General features: G+C 46.2%; 1 protein-coding gene across 2 annotated transcripts in view; it reads right to left on the bottom strand.

Moving 5' to 3' along the window:
- The window catches only part of MYO9A (myosin IXA), a 480,816-nt gene that overhangs the window by 164,612 nt on the left and 299,358 nt on the right, over nucleotides 1-16,846 (bottom strand). For both annotated transcript variants that reach the window (XM_044979720.1, XM_044979719.1), the window contains exon 11: nucleotides 7,096-7,230. In XM_044979720.1, coding sequence (XP_044835655.1) covers nucleotides 7,096-7,230 — 135 coding nt within the window. The remainder of the gene's footprint in view (nucleotides 1-7,095; nucleotides 7,231-16,846) is intronic.

Below are 16,846 nucleotides of genomic sequence, written 5' to 3' on the forward strand. Positions count from 1 at the left end.
CAGCTAGACACGGTGCTGGGGAGTCCTGAGCTGGCAGGGAAAGCAGGGGTAGAAGTAGTCTGGGCCCATCAGGTGGCAGCTCCCAGGGGGTTTCTGTGATCCAAACTGTCACTGGTATTTAACTGAAAAATTCCTTATGTACCCGGTCTGTTGCGGAACAATTTGAACTGCGACAGAAATTAAGGTAGTTGTTGAAGTACCTGTCACGACAATCGTACACAGGAGGGAGAGTATCTTGCAAAATGTGTGCTCTAAATTTTACTTTATATCACTTTGTTATGCTTTGACAACACCAAGAAGCATTGCCCACATAGGCATGCACAGCACATTTCATTAGTGTGTGCACCCAGGGAATTTTATTTATTTATTTTAAAGGTGAACATTTATTGAATACTCAGTCATAAAGGACATTATTTTTATTCATCCAACAAATTAAAGATATTAAAACGTAACTAAACTTAATTTTTTAAATTAACAACTAAACTTTACTTAAAAAATGAGACAAAATACCAAATTTTTGCTGTAGTGATAACCAGGCGTATACAAAGATACAGTCAATTTTCATGATCTTTATCTTTAACCAGATAATGAGCTAACCCAAATTGACCAAAACAGATTAAGGTTTCTTCATCTTCCTGCCCTAGAGAATGAGACGTCGCTCACCAGGTGTTATGGATTTAAATTCCTCAATCACGTCATTGTAATTAACTGACTAAGTCAATTCTTGTTAAATGCACAAAATCATGAGTGAGTCGAGGCGCTGTTGGGACATTGTACTTCTTAATTTGTTTTTCACATGTGCTAGTTTCGAAAAGGCTCTTTCACATGAACAGCTTGTCTGCTCCTTTTCTCATCTTAACAATGAACCAATCCATATTTAAAATTAAAAGGGGTATCATATGATTGAATTAAAACGTAAAGCCACAGGATTGTTATGCTATTTCAGCAGAGTACACGCGACAAAGATTACAAACACTGTAGACACTGCGCTGGGCATGCCTGACACGGCCGCTTATATAGGTCAAAGAGTTTTCTAGAATAGTAGTCGGAGGGGAGGGGAGGACCATGGTAATGCGGCACGGCAATAGTGGAGACGCATGCTGCAAATGAATGCGGGCTTTCTATATAGATCGTATCATGAGGTTTTTAAGGTTTTTAAGGTCAGGCTTGACAAAGCCCTGGCTGGGATGATTTAGTTGGGTTTGGTCCTGCTTTGAGCAGGGGGTTGGACTAGATGACCTCCTGAGGTCCCTTCCAACCCTGAGATTCTATGATTCTCTGATTAAATTAAAACTCAAAGCTACTTTTTATTTTGAGACATTAGGGCAGGCATGGGCAAACTTTTTGGCACGAGGGCCACATTGAGGTTCCAAAATTGTATGAAGGGCCAGGTAGGGAAGGCCCTGCCCCCTATCCGACCCCCACCCACTTCCTGCTCCCCGACTGCCCCCCCTCAGAACCTCTGCCCCATCCAACCCCCACCGCTCTCTGTCCCCTGAGTGTCCCTGGGACTCCCTGCCTCTTATCCAACCCCCCCCAATCCCTTACCATGCTGCTTACCCCCCCCCCCCAGAGCCTCAGCGAGCTGCATCCAGGAGCAGCCCTGGACAGTGCTGCAGCGGCGTGGCTCCGGCAGGACCTGAGCTCCTGCCACTTGGCCCACCAGAGCTTGCAGCCCCGCCCCCTTACCACACGGCTCTGAGCGGGAGGAGCTCAGGTCCCGCTAGAGCCACACTGCTACAGCGTTGTCCAGGGCCGCTCCTGGACATGGTGCACTGAGGCGCCGGGGGAAGGTGGAGGCGGGGCTATGGGGGAGCCTCAGACATTCTCGTGGGGGCCCTGAAACAAACATAAGGAAGTACTTCTTCACACAACGCAGAGTCAACCTGTGGAACTCATTGCCAGGGAATGTTGTGAAGGTCAAAAGTGTAATTGGGTTCAAACAAGAATTAGAAAAGTTTCTGAAGACTACGTCCATCAATGGCTATTAGTCAAGATGATCAGAGACACCATGCTCAAAGCATGGAACAACAATTTTGGAGAATTGTAATTGTGGGATCCACCTTTTTTCCTCTCACAGCCATGACTTACTCCTGTTGCTGAGGTTAAAGCAGTGTGTTTTTGTTTTGGTTTTTTTACTGTGCTGCAGATATTTCAGTGAGATTTTTGTAATCTCTCCTCATGCCAGCTGACCCAGCAGCAGCTTGAGGGCAAAACACCATGTAAGGCTCATCAGCAACAATGTGTTTTATATTATAACAGGGTTTCACTTGTCTTTGCTAAATATCTTAGCCCGTGGTTAGTGAGCATGTTGAAAACTGATTTTGCAATCTCAGACCCTATTTATTCAACCAGTCTTTTAAAGAGTGATAAGTACATGCTCTCCAGAATGAACATTGTTTATTTACCAAATTTCAATGTTACCAGTGTACAAAATGAGATGTGAACTGGAGGGCAATACATTTTTTAAATGGAAATTGCAGAACCTATATTCAAACTTAACCCTACCACCACCACCAAACACTCATCTGAGAACAGATATGTCACGATCCTTTCAGCCAAAGAAAGAATACCTGAAAGTTGTAGAATAAAAAAGGAATGAACAGCTTTGAAAGCTCCTTACTCACAGTATTCATTGTTACATGAATGAGTCACGCAAGAAGAAAGATTTCTGATCAGAGTGTAAAAAAGAATAATTTTTTAAAATCTCTAAGCAGAATAAAGTCATACAATGGTTTTATTATTAGCAACAGACTCTTTCTCAGACCGTACCTATACTAAAAAAATTGTAATTATTTTATACACTGGTGCAATGGTACCAGTGCTACCAACAGTAAGCTATAACACAGAGCAACCAATGTGCTTATCTGTCATGGAGAAGAGCCCATTTGAACAGGACAAAGGCAGAACGTGGAGTTTAACATGCTTAGTCACATGGGGAGGAGAAAATTCTGGTCAGATGGGTGAGCAGCACATTCCAAGAGAACTAATTACTGAAAGAGGTTAGTGGATGCAATGGTGGAGGCTGTGTCCTGCCTGCTTGGTGGTAGGATGAGAATCACTCTGGCTGAAATAATTGGGGAGATGGGAGGAAAAAGTCTCCTCCTGAATGATAGCATAGTCTTAGTTTATGTTCCAATTCCTGGGCAAGGGCATGCTGCCAGAAATAAGGTCATTATAGTTCTGAATCTAAAGCTTTTGGCAACCCAACTATAGCAGGATTTATGTGCCTGTGTTTTACAGCCTGGTTAGTATATTTCACTCATGCTTATCATCTGGTAAAGCATACTTCAAGGCTATCATGAATCATCACAAGCTAAGTCTTCTTCAGTAATTTGGAACAGTTGGTTTAAAAATAAATAAATACAGCAAGCAAGCAATCAACTAGAAAGTCTTTGTCCAAGCAGAAATCTAACACTTAACCCTTTCTGACCCATTCCCTTACTTTACTGTCAACAATATCCTGATAGGCATGCTTCCCATTTATACTTATTTTTATTTGGCTCGAAGTTGAAAGCCCATTAGTGAGAAGATTTTTTAATCTGATTCAGTCTTAAACAGACTCTCTTGATATACAGCACAATGAAAACTGTAGTTATAAGAGAGGATATACCTGCAATCTCTATCAGGAGAGGTTGGCTACAAACAGTTGGAAGCAGCATTTTCTTTAGGTAGAATAAGGGATTATATTAAAAAACAGATTCCCTCTAGATAATCTACACTTTGTGATGGGTCAGACAGGACATCACCACATAACACTGTAAGGCTAAATATCATATCACTCTTGTGCTGGACTCTCACCCAAGTCTATTTGCGGCCATGAAAGTATTCTGTAAAAAATCAGTTGTATCACATTGTGGAATGTAGCAGGCATGGCACTGAAGAAAAAGGTGCAGCAAATGGCCATAATATGTCACTGTTAACTAGCATTCTCACACATGGGATTCTGAAACAAAAAAATTTCTCACTGCTTACCAGAAAATGTCCTTTCTTCTCACAGGAAGCTCTAAATATCCTAGCAATGGTCCAAACACCCGCGCATACCCCATTGCCTGGGATTTTCCACCTGCATCATGCTATGAAGATAAAACCAAACTCATCTATCAGAGGCAGAGGAGAGCGCCCACTGCTACGCCACAAAGAATCTTCCATATCGAGGTAATTATCACAGCCAAAACTACTTGTGTTTCAGCATAAAAGGAATCAAATAACTGTGAGGCTATGAATACCTTCCTGACAAATGTCCTACTACAGATCATGCAAATATTATCACATCTTCCAATATCCACATCTGCCCAATCTTAATCCATAATCTGGAAACTAATTCCCCAAAGGTGGATTGGATTTGTGGATTTTCCTACTAGATGGAAAGAAATTCTCAGCTAAGTATAAAAACATGGATACATGTTTCCATTTTTCTGTGCAGTCAGGTCCACAGAGTCTAAAGTAGGATTCTTTTAAGTAGTGTGGCTTCAGAGAGGGCAAGAGGAAAAATTAATCCTGTCTACATACAACATTTTTATTAAGTCTCTCCTCACTAAGGAGCAACTGCTTGCAGGAACCTTTCAGCAGAATGCAGCATCCACTGATGCTTGTTGAATTTCTGAAGATGTGAACTGATGACCATGTAGCCATCCTGCAAATCTTTTGCTAGGAGAGCTTGCATAGGATCCTTCTGCTCTCAGACAGTGTGTCCTAAACTTGCAAAGCGTACAAGGCATTTGGACTTGTAGGCCTCTGAAATTGCCCATCTTACTGATCCAGAAAAGGATGCTTTAACAGTCCCCCTTCCCTTGGCAGATGGATGGTAGCAAACTAATAGGGCACTTCTCAGAAGCTAACCCAGGGAGGGTTTTAAGAGCACCCCTTCCTGTCTGAGTGAAACAATCAGGACCTTTGCATATATCATGGACAGAGGGAGGAATATTGAGGTGTTGCAAGCCACAGAGCAAAATGTAGGAATTCCCAGTGTGATGACCACAGCTAGGATCTCTCTTGTGAAACAGACAGAAGCTATTGTGGCTTTCAGGGCTACAGAGGCTGCCTTGAAATTCCACCTCAATGAGGTATTAATTCTAGGGTATCCTTCAGCAAAAAGCCCCTTCAGCAAGGACAAGAGGGTCCACAGGAAGATGTAGAACTTGCAACAAACTGCCTCAGAAGTGTTTCAAATTATTCAGTGCTACATAGCTTATCTTAAGTGTCCTTCTCTTGAGGCGCAAGCAAGAGAAGCAAATCTGTGCCTTCCCCCTCTCGCCAGGCTTGTCTGGCATTTCAGGGCCTCTTGTGGTGCTGCATAGGCACAGAATTAAACTTGTCTGCTCTGCCTGGTATGCACAGGTTTGGTTCTGTCCCCAAAGCTGCAAGTATGCTGAACGCACACTGGGCAAAAACCTGGCTCCACTGAAGTCAATGGCAAAATTCCCATTAATCTCAACAGTCAGGATTTCAACCATAGTGAGGGACCTGTGGACCTGCATGCATAGAAAAATTGATATTTTAAAGTTATGTAATGAGCTTTCATTATACTTGATTAAATACCACTGATGAACATACTACCTAGCAATATAGGTGTTAGCATAATAATTCATTAATAAGTTTAGGGACCTGAAGTCCCTTAGAAAGGCTCAAAGATCTACATAATGTCCCCATGTACTGAATTTTGCATGGACTAGTTTAGCTAAAATCTGCAAAATCACACAGAGAGAGTGTTCTCCCTATTGGCCATAAATTCAAGACTCTGCTCGTGAATTGTTCATTTCACAACTTGAAATAACTCGCTCTTAAAAAAATCTGTTCTTGATACACTTGTGTAGGGCTGTGTAGGGCTAAACTTGTGTAGGGTTGCTGGATACCAAATAATAGGTGACTGGAAATATCTTTTTCCACCTTTGGCTAGCTAGGAGGCTATACCCTTTTCTATCAAATGTGGATGTAGCAACAGTAGTCCACGTCTTGCCACTTCTAATGCAGCATGTTTTATCTAGGACTGCAGGAGACATCCTGCAACTTATGAAACTTACGATGGAGCCTACCTACCACACAATACAGTCACACAAGAACACAACATATTGGGTCTCTGAGTTTTATGACTCCCCATTCAGTAGCAAAACTGTTTCTTGGGTTTTTTCCCCCTAATTTTTAAAGCCCTCAATGGATTAGGGCCAAGATATCTTGAAGAACCATTTTTCCTCCAAGACACACCTTGACAGCTCTGGATCAGTCACAACAAAACTCTCCAGAGTCTGAACATTCCTGTCTGCAGGACCTTGACCATCAGAAATTAGAATAAGCCAGAGTCTTGGCACCTCTGGACACAACACATGACCAAGTAGTTTGTACAAGCCCTCCTGTAATAAAGGCAATGTAATGGCTGCCTATGCTTTGCCTTAAAAAAAAACAAGCGAGAGAAACCCCACCCTCACTGGGAAGCAGTAAAGACACTGGAGGAAGGGAGAGTGTGAACTTTGAATAAATGTGGCATCTAGATAGCATGGCAGTGAGTCCACATAAAAGCGAGAGAGAGACTTCTCATTTGGGGAACCTCAGAGCGCACACATGGAAGACAAATGTACAACAGTTGAGGTCTTCAGGATCAGGGGCAGCTCTAGGATTTCCGCCGCCCCAAGCAGGGCGGTGCGCCGCGGGGGGTGCTCTGGCGGTCGCCGGTCCCGCGGCGCCGGTGGACCTCCCGCAGACGTGCCTGCGGAGGGTCTGCTGGTCCTGCGGCTCCGGGCATGCCTGCAGGAGGTCCGCCGGAGCCGCCTGCCGCCCTCCCGCAGGACCCGCCCCAAGCACGCGCTTGGGTCTGGAGCCGGCCCTGTTCAGGATTCTCACATGAACTATGTGTGCTTTTAAGTTCAGAGCTGGCCCAGGATGGAGGAGTCATTTGACATAGGAGATCTAGGGCATGATGGCTTTTATAGGTAATCACTAGTAAAAAATACATCTTAGATTTTAAATATGACTAAATCCATTAAAGCACAAATTCATACATAAAAAACTTACACTGTAATTGAAAAACTTCAAGTCAATAAGGTATAATATGTCTATGCAAATTGTCATTTGCAGCATGCAGTGAATATTCAGACCTACCTGCTCTAGTTTAAAGATGTGTTGGTTAAAGTAGTGCTGTAAGCGTTCATTAGCAAAGTTAATGCAGAATTGTTCAAAGCTGTTATTTTCATAATCTTCAAACCCAAAGATATCAAGTACTCCAATGGACAAAGTCTGTAAAACAAAACAAAGTACGCTGCTTAGAAAAATCAGATCAATTAATGTACTATCAGAACATCATTCATGATAGAAAGCATACAAACAGAATCAAATCTATTGAGTATAACGATCTGTAATCACTGCTGTAACTATTAATATTATTCCACAATGAGGGCTGTACATAAATCAAGGAGACAACACATAATTTTAGGTACCAGTTTAGTTGTGATTTACTAGAAGGAAATACTTCAATGTACTTTCTTTTGGAGAGAGACACTAAATTCCCTCCTGTTTGTAGTACTCCATCCCACACTGAGCTGACAGCACACTTTTTGGTCTAAATAATAATGTGCTCATCTGGCTTTTACTTACAGCTAAATGAATTATCACCTCTTAGGGGAAATCTGAATACAGTTCCAACCTACTCCACTGGATCTAAGACTCAAAAGCTTTCACCCAATGGAAAAAATTACTTGTACCATGAAGGGTAAACCAAAGGGATGTGCTTATTTGGACTCCCTGAGTTAATTTTGTAAATGGTTACACTCCAGCTGTGAACATTTCAAAGTAAAATACACACTGGAAGGGTTTATAAATAAGTAATGCACCACAATAAGCGAGGGGAAAGGACTCACTTAGGCAATGTCACAGCGCAACTCTCTATAATATCAAACCTGCATGACACAACAGATCAGAAAGTATATACAAGAAAAGCAATTTAACATTTTTGCTATGTGATTATGATAGGTCATTCTGTGCAACTCTTCTGATGCTTTTTTTTTTTAATAAAATAGATGAAAAACCAAACAAAACACACTTATCCCCATTGCACTTTAGCAGGGGATAAAAGTGCATGTATGACATGGAAAGAGAGCAACACCAGCAGCTCATGGTGAATTTCACTCTGGAATGACCTATTACAAAGACAGATGGAAAGAAGAAAGCCTGATTAAACCATTACAGGAAGAAGGCTCTGGTCACACAACAAAAAGAATAAGAACCATGGACCAAGCCTAAGCCTCTGGCAGGGGAAAAATACATCACCACCTGTCATAGTTACTGCTCTGATCCACACATAGAATTTTAGGAAATTCTCCCATCATTACTCTAGCACCAGTGCAGCTCCAGCAGCAGTGGGTAATGGAACAGATTGACCACAAGTTTTTTTTTACACCACTGTGGTCTGACCAGATCTCAGCAGGGTCAAATGACACAGTGGTGAAATGCTTCTTCCCTAGCTGCCATGGCGGAAGAACACTAAAATATCAGGGTAGATACAATTGTTATGCACAGATATAAAATCATGCCACTAATGGTAGCATGGAAATGGCCTTAAATTCCAATTAACTAAATTAGTGGTTGTGTAAATAAAGTCATCTCATTGCACTGCAAATCAATTTTTTGAAAAACATTGAACAAAATCCCTGGTTATCCCTAGTCCATCTCTCCAATTCCTTTCCTCTGCCATCCCACGTCTCTGTCTCATTTGGCATTCCAACTTCCCTGCTATCATTCCTCCTCCCCCCCATTCCAGCATTACCAAATAGATTACATGCCTCAATCTATTATGATATTTTCAGTAATTTGACCAAATGCCTGAAAGTTTTAGTCATTTGGCCAAACTTTCATGTGAAACAATAGTTTGACCAAAGGACTGAAATTTGCAGTCTCTGGACCAAATAACAACAGACAGAATGATTAAACACACATACATTCACTCCTCCTAGAGGATTATAAATCTTCCTGCCATTGTTCTACTCAGATATAGCAGTCCCTTTGTTCTCTATCAAGTATACCTATATACACAGTCCTGGAACATTTACTACAGCTTAACAATAGACTATATGATGGACTATATTTTTATTTACTGTTTTACACGTACAGACACCTTAATACAACATATTTGGAATATTTTGTGTAATAAATATAACAGCTTAAATAAAAAATGTTTTACATATATTATGCATATGTAAATAAGACAACAGAAACATGAGACAAAAGTCAGTGTTTCAAACACAAGACCAACCTTCTAGTAGCCACTTCCTCCTGTTTAAGTAAGGAAAGATTCTAGTGTGATGCATGCTTTTAGGGCTACAATGTGAAATATTTCATGCAAGTTCTTTAAATAGGTGATAAGTCTCTTATTTTCATGTAAAGTAACCATGTGCGCACACACACGACACATGCACACAGGAGTGTACGTGTTAAAGAATGGCAAGAATTTTTAAAGGAAAGAATTCATGGTAAATTGCCAGCTCCAGTTGCACTCACTCTCTCATGAGCAGCATGTCAAAATCCTTTGGATTAAATTAAACCACTGTTGTGCAAGTACAATTAACATTAAATACAAATGGATCCTTTAAGTCACCTTCCAAAAATAATTTAATATGAAACATTTAAGCATGATCATCATTCCCTTATTTCTAATGCCTGTTAATTTACCCTAGCTGATCTGCCAATAAAATAGTTATTATGGCTATTCCAGCTATAAATGAAAAAAAAATCTATTTAAAATATTCTCTTTTGATCTTGCATTGCTATTAAGGGCTCCAATGATCAGTCATACCTCATCCTACTCTGAGCACCCCATGAATCTCCAACTTGTAAAGGAAAGAAACAACAATGTAAGTTAATATCCAAAAATTCTCCTTTTTAACAAAATCAATAGAGACATCAAGTTGAGAACACAGAATGAGCAATGCAGTATGCTACAGTGATTGCTGCACCGGACAAGACAGAAATTTTCTCAGATCTCTTCTAACACATCATCAAATGGATCAAACAATATAGCCACAGATTGCTGGCTCCCACTTTCTGTGACACTTCAGCATGCATGCTGTTTATAGTTTTAAAATTGGCTCCAAACTGTTTTTTGTGTGAGGAATTCTATAGCCGAGCCAAGACACTCAGATTTTAAAACTGTCCTTTACTTTTACAATTTCATGCAAGGGAGACTAGAGCAAAGCTCTTCAGTCAACCAGTTCATGTTCCAAATCGCTAACGAAAATGCTCTTTCGGGATGTAAATGCATCACCACGTTAAGCCACTCCCAAAAGCAGGGGCGGCTCTAGCAATTTCGCCGCCCCAAGCACGGCGGCACGCTGCGGGGGGCGCTCTGCCGGTCGCTGGTACCGCGGCTCCGGTGGACCTCCTGCAGACATGCCTGCGGAGGGTCCGCTGGTCCCGTGGCTCCGGTGGACCTCCCGCAGGCACGCCTGCGGATGCTCCACCGAAGCTGCGGGACCAGCGGACCCTCCGCTGGCACGCGTGCGGGAGGTCCACCGGAGCCGCCTGCCGCCCTCCCGGTGACCGGCAGAGCGCCCCCCGCGACATGCCGCCCCAAGCACGCACTTGGCGTGCTGGGGCCTGGAGCCGCCCCTGCCCAAAAGAAATGCCTACGTTAGTTTTGGATTTGACTAAATATCTGAAACAACACCTGTGAGTTTCATAACCACTTCCCTGTTTTCTGGTCCAAAAAGGGGAATGTAGCCTTACTGTAGCTACTCAGAGTGGTTAAAAAAATATTTTCTATTTATTAAACCAGCGCTTTTACATATATACTATTGTTTTTTCCCCGAAAAAAGTACTCCAGAGGGGTCGGCATGAGTTGTATCATCCTATCAAGGACAGAGTTTGTCAAATACCCCAACCCCAAATGTGTATTTACTGAGTAAACAATCAAATAACTTTTCTTCTGTTGACAAAAAAACAGTTCTTCTAATATGAATGTATTCGTGTGCAAAACCAAAAATCTTTCTCAGTCATCTCTGTGATGAGTGCAACACTGATAGCAGGTATAATGAAAGACTTTCTAGTTAGTTTGATTTTGTTCTCTGATGTAAGGACCTACGGCTCGGGAAGCGCCCCCAACATCACTGGAATATGCTTAACATTTCCTTGTATGGACTTCACTTTGCATGTTCCTTTATATACATATACGTACTACATTTTTAAACAGATGAACTGAAAATTCAGTTTGCAGTACAATATTTAAATAATGAAATACAAATTAAAATAATTTGTACCTCTTAAAACTTCTGAAGTTCCTGTTTCAACTTTGCTAGCTGCAGTCTTTATTTCAGCAAAAGGTTGCCATGCAGAAAGCATGCACAGAAATAAAGGACAGTTACCTGTTCCGTAACTGGCGTTCTTCAAAATGTGTTGCTTATATCTATTCCACAGTAGGTGTACGTGCTCGCCATGTGCACTGGTGCTGGAAGTTTTTCCCTTAGCAGTACCTGTACTGGGGGAGCACCGCGGCGACCCCTGGAGTGGCGCCTGTATATCATGCTGTAAGGGGGACTGCGCACTCCCCCCACCCTTTGTTCCTTCTTGCTGGACAACTCCGACAGAGGGGAAGGAGGGCGGGGTGTGGAATAGACATGAGCAACAAATCTTGAAGAACGCCAGTGACGGAACAGGTAACTGTCCTTTCTTCAAGTGATTGCTCATGTGTATTCCACAGTAGGTGATTCCAAGCCATACCTGTTGGAGGTGGGTACGAGTTCATGATAGGCCAGGATGGAGTACCACCCTGCCAAACCCAGTGTCATCCCTAGACTGGGAGAAGATCGCATAATGCAAAGTAAACGTGTGAACAGAGGCCCAAGAGGCCACTCTACAAATGTCTAGGATAGGGACGTGGGCTACGTACGCAGCTGATGAGGCTTGAGCCCTCGTAGAGTGTGCCCTGACGATTGGTGGCGGGGGAACCCCTGCCAGATCATAGCACATGTGTATGCACGAGGTGATCCAGTGGGAAAGACGCTGGGTGGAGACAGGTTGCCCTTTCACCCACTCAGCCAAGGCAACAAAAAGTTGCGAAGATTTCCGGAACGCCTTGGTCCGATCCAGATAAAAGGCCAGCGCTCTACGTACATCAAGTGTATGGAGGCAGTGTTCCTCGTTGGAGGAATGGGGCTTAGGGCAGAGCACAGGAAGAGAGATGCTCTGTTCCATATGGAAGGCGGAGCCCACCCTTGGAAGGAACGCTGGGTGTGGGCAGAGCTGGACTTTGTCCCTGTGGAAGACCGTATAGGGGGGTTCTGAGGTTAAAGCCCTGAGCTCTGAGACACGTCGGGCCGACGTGATCGCTACAAGGAAGGCTACCTTCCATGAGAGGTGAAACCATGAACACGTGGCCAGGGGCTCAAAGGGAGGACCCATGAGTCGGGACAAAACTAGGTTCAAGTCCTACTGTGGCACAGGGGGTCTAGCGTATGGGAATGAACGGTCAAGGCCCCTCAGGAAATGGGAGGTCATAGGGTGGGAAAAGACCAAGTACCCTTGCACTGGTGGGTGGAAGGCCAACATGGCCACCAGGTGTACCCTGACGGAGGCGGGTGCCAGTCCCTGGGTCCTAAGGGACAGGAGATAGTCCAGGATAAGCTGGAGAGGCGCGGAGGAAGGGGAGACTCCCCGCTCACTCACCCACTTGGAGAACCTGGACCACTTCGCCAGGTACGTCCAGCGTGTGGACGGTTTCCTACTTTCCAGGAGGACCCACCTTATCTGCTCCGAACATCTGCCCTCCTCCTCATCTAGCCACAGAGCAACCACGCTGTCAGGTGGCGCGGCTAGATTGGGATGGAGGAGGTGGCCCCCATCCTGGGAGAGGAGGTCTGGGCGGAGTGGCAGCATCCTCGGAGGGGCTGCCAAGAGGCAGAGGAGGGTCCCGTACCAGTGTTGGCGGGCCCACACTGGGACTATGAGGATGACTTTCACTTTGTCTGCTTTTACTTTCTGCAGGACTTTGTTGATAAGGGGGAATGGCAGGAAAGCATAAAGAAGCTGGCCCGACCACTGCAGGAGGAACGCATCGGATATCGCGCCCCTCCCCAGTCCTCTCCTGGAGCAAAACCAGGGGCAACGTTGGTTCTGGCGGGTTGCAAAGAGGTCAATCTGGGGAACTCCCCACTCTCGGAAGAGCCGATGAGTGACCTCCGAGTGGAGTGACCACTCATGGGGAGGGGGGGAGAAAACCCTGCTGAGGAGATCTGAGGGAGATATCATGGGCTATACAGAACTCCCATAGGCTCCGGGCTTCCCAGCAGAGGGCTAGGGAGCAAGTCCCGCCTTGTCTGTTGATGTAGTACATGGCTGTGGTGTTGTCAGTGAGGACCCTGACCACCCTGCCGCGAAGGTGCATGTGGAAGGCCACGCACGCCAACCGTACTGCCCTGAGCTCCTTGACATTTATGCGAAGGGACAAGTCTGGGATCAACCACGTCCCTTGGGTTTGCACATTCCCTGTGTGGACTCCCCAACCCAGGTCCGATGCATCGGTCACCAGGTCCATAGATGGGTTGGCCTCCCAAAAGGGAACCCTTTGCAGCATGTTGCTTGGGTAAGACCACCACTGAAGGGAAGCCAGAATCAGGGAAAGAACCATGAGGACCTTGTCTAGCCTGTCCCGGGCCTGGGAGAATTTGGAGGCTAGCCAGAGTTGGAGGGGCCTCATTCGGAGCCATGCATGGCGGACCATGTACGTACATGCCGCCGACCTAGAATTCAAAGGCATGCCCTTGCCATTGTCACCAGGAAAGCCGTGGCCAAGGCAATGAGACCTCTCAAACCTATCCAGGGGGAGAGAGGCTGTGGCCCTCGAGGAGTCCACCAGCACCCCAATGAACTCTATGTGCTGAACTGGAACTAAGGTTGATTTGGTCTCTTTCACCACTAGGCCGAGACCAGCACCTGTTGACAGGAGCAGCTCCAAGTGGGTCTGTACCTCGGAATGAGAGTCGCCCTTGAGAAACCAGTCGTCCAGGTATGGAAAGATCTGTACCCCCTCCCGCCTGATGTAAGCAGCTACCACAGCCATACACTTCGTGAAAACCCTGGGTGCCACGGATAGGCCAAATGGGATGACCGCAAACTGGTAGTGGTCTATTCCCACTAGGAAGCGGAGGAAGCGTCTGTGCCCCTCGAAAATATGGATGTGGGAGTACGCATCCTGAAGGTCCAGGGCCGCATACCAGTCCCCCGGGTCCAGGGAGGGGATAATAGAGGCCAAGGATACCATGCGGAACTTGGAGTGGGCTAGAAAATGGTTTAGGCTCCGCAGGTCCAGGATGGGCCTGAGGCCACCTTTGGCCTTCGGGATTAGGAAGTGCCGGGAGTAGAACCCCTTGCCCTGGAATTCAACTAGTACTCTTTCCACCACCCCCAGCTGTAGTAGACGGTCCACCTCCTGCCCTAGGAGGTGGGCATGCTCTGGGTCCCCAGGGCCTACAGGGGAGGGCGGGTGGTTTGGAGGGGGTCAGGTGAACTGCAACCTGCGGCCCTTGGAAATGGTGCTGAAGACCCACTGGTCCGATGTGATACAGGACCACGCCATGTGGAAGGCAGACAAACGGTTGCAGAACACAAACTTTATTAATTGGGGGTTCTCCCTGGCAACAGGCCCAGTGCCCCTGAGCAAATAGTCAAAACCATCTCTTTCCCTGCCTCTTGCCCTTAAAGGGCTCAGGCTGTGGGGCGGAGTGGGACTGCCTCTGAGACCAGAGTTTTTGGTCTCTCGGTCTCTTATACGGGGGCTCGTATCTGCTACTCGCAGGTTGAGTCGACGGTTGCGTTTTGGCCTTGTCCTTAGCTGGAGGGACACAGAGGCCCAAGGTCTGCAGGGTGGTGCGGGAATCCTTCATCCCATGCAGCCTAACATCCATCTGGTCCACAAAGACCACCTTCCCATCAAATGGGAGGTCCTGCATAAAGGACTGGGCCTCCGTCGACAGTCCAGACAGGAGGAGCCACAACGCCCTGCGCATGGAAACCATCGAGTGGGCTGCCGTGTCGGCTGCGTCTGACACCGCTTGCAGGGCCGCTTTCACCTTCGCCGCTCCCTCTTCTACTAGCGCCTTAAAGTCCTTCCTGTCCTGGTCTGGGAGGAGAGGCTCAAACTTAGGCAGAGACTCCCACATGTTAAAGTCATATCTGCTCATTAAGGCCTGGTGGTTAGCTACCCTGAGCTGGAAGCTTGCCGAGGAATAAATCTTTCTACCAAAGGAGTCCAGTGGTCTGGTGTCCTTATTCTTGGGGGTAGGTGCAGGTTGGCCCTGACGCTCTCTGTGGTTTACCGACTCTACCACAAGCGAGTTAGGTGCTGGGTGGGAATATAGGTACTCATGGTCCTTGGTGGGCACAAAGTACTTCCTTTCAGCCTTCTTGGAGATTGGCGCCAAGGAGGCGGGAGTTTGCCACAGGGTGTTGGAAAAGTTGGCTACACCCTGGTGCAGGGGCAGAGCCACACAGCCTGGTGCCAAGGGAGACAACACGTTAAAGAGGGAATTGGAGGGGCCCTCCATTTCCTCAGCCTGCAACTGAAGGCTGGATGCCACTCACTTTAGCAGGTCTTGGTATGTCTTAAAATCCTCCTGAGGGACTGGTGGCGGAGGCGCCATTATGGTGTTGTCCGGTGCCAGGGAAAGAGCTGGTGCGGAGCTGTAGGCTTCGGTTGGTACCGGGGGGGGGGGGTGTCGAGCCCCAGATCAGAGTCTGGGTGCGGGTCCGCCGACTCGCGGCCTGCCAATCTGTCTCTTAGGCGGCCGGATGAGGCTGATGGAGCCTGAGACGCTCCGTCGACCAAGCGGGCCCCCGTCAGGGCAGGCATTTGTGGCCACGGTGCCCACTGGCACCACTGTCCCTGCCACGGGGCCCCTTGCCACTGACCTGTCTGAGGGCCTGGTGGCGGTAGCTGTCCCAGCTGAGCCGCGCGGGCCGAGGATGGGCAGCTGGGCACCAAGGCCGAGGTCACCGCTGAGCACACGATCTCACGGGAACGGTATGGGCAGCGGTGCCTCCCTCGGGACCTGGATCTCGAAGTCAAGGAATGGTACCCGCCTGAAGAGCTGCTTCAGTACCCATGCCGGCGGCGGAATCTCCAGTGCCGAGGCATCGCAAGAGAATCTCGAATGAAACATCTAGTTGAGCGGGAACTGGAACGAGACCGACAACACCTATCCCATCAAGACCAGCTACGGGAGTCGCTCCGGTGCTCCCCCAGTACGGGTACTGCTGAGGGAAAAGTTTCCGGCACCGGTGCATGGCGAGCATGCACATCTACTGTGGAATACACATTAGCAATCACTCGAAGAAGAATATGAACTTTTGCATGCAAGTCTAGCCTTTATCTTATTTTTAAGTTCAATTTTCAATAAAGAAACAAAAAAGCAACATAAACACGACACATGAATATGTAGAAAATGATTAGTACAGTAACACAAGGCTAGATTTTACAAATAAAACCTAAATTTTGCACACAACCCCCGCCGCCAAATTGCCGCCGAAGACCCGGAGCGGAAGAAGCTCTAGGGTCCCGGGCCCCGCGAGAGTTTTCCAGGCCCCCAGAGCGAGTGAAGGACACCCCTCCCCTCCCCTCCCCGGGCGGCCCTGGACTCATACAAAGCCTAACATATGTTAAAAGGTAAAGAGAAATCAATAAGAGCTATCTGAAAGCTTTAATACTATAGTTGATACGAGAAGGAAAATCTATGACCTCATTAATAAAAGACAGATTTGAGACTTGCAGAACAAAAAAAGGTGATAATCGTATCAGCAATGGTAAAACAGCTAAAAGGTATAGAAGCAGGAACACAGGAAATGAGGAATACACAATAAGACCAAGTGACTC

The sequence above is a fragment of the Mauremys mutica genome, chromosome 11 (genome assembly GCF_020497125.1).
Source record: "Mauremys mutica isolate MM-2020 ecotype Southern chromosome 11, ASM2049712v1, whole genome shotgun sequence".
Classification (NCBI taxonomy): Eukaryota; Metazoa; Chordata; order Testudines; family Geoemydidae; genus Mauremys; species Mauremys mutica.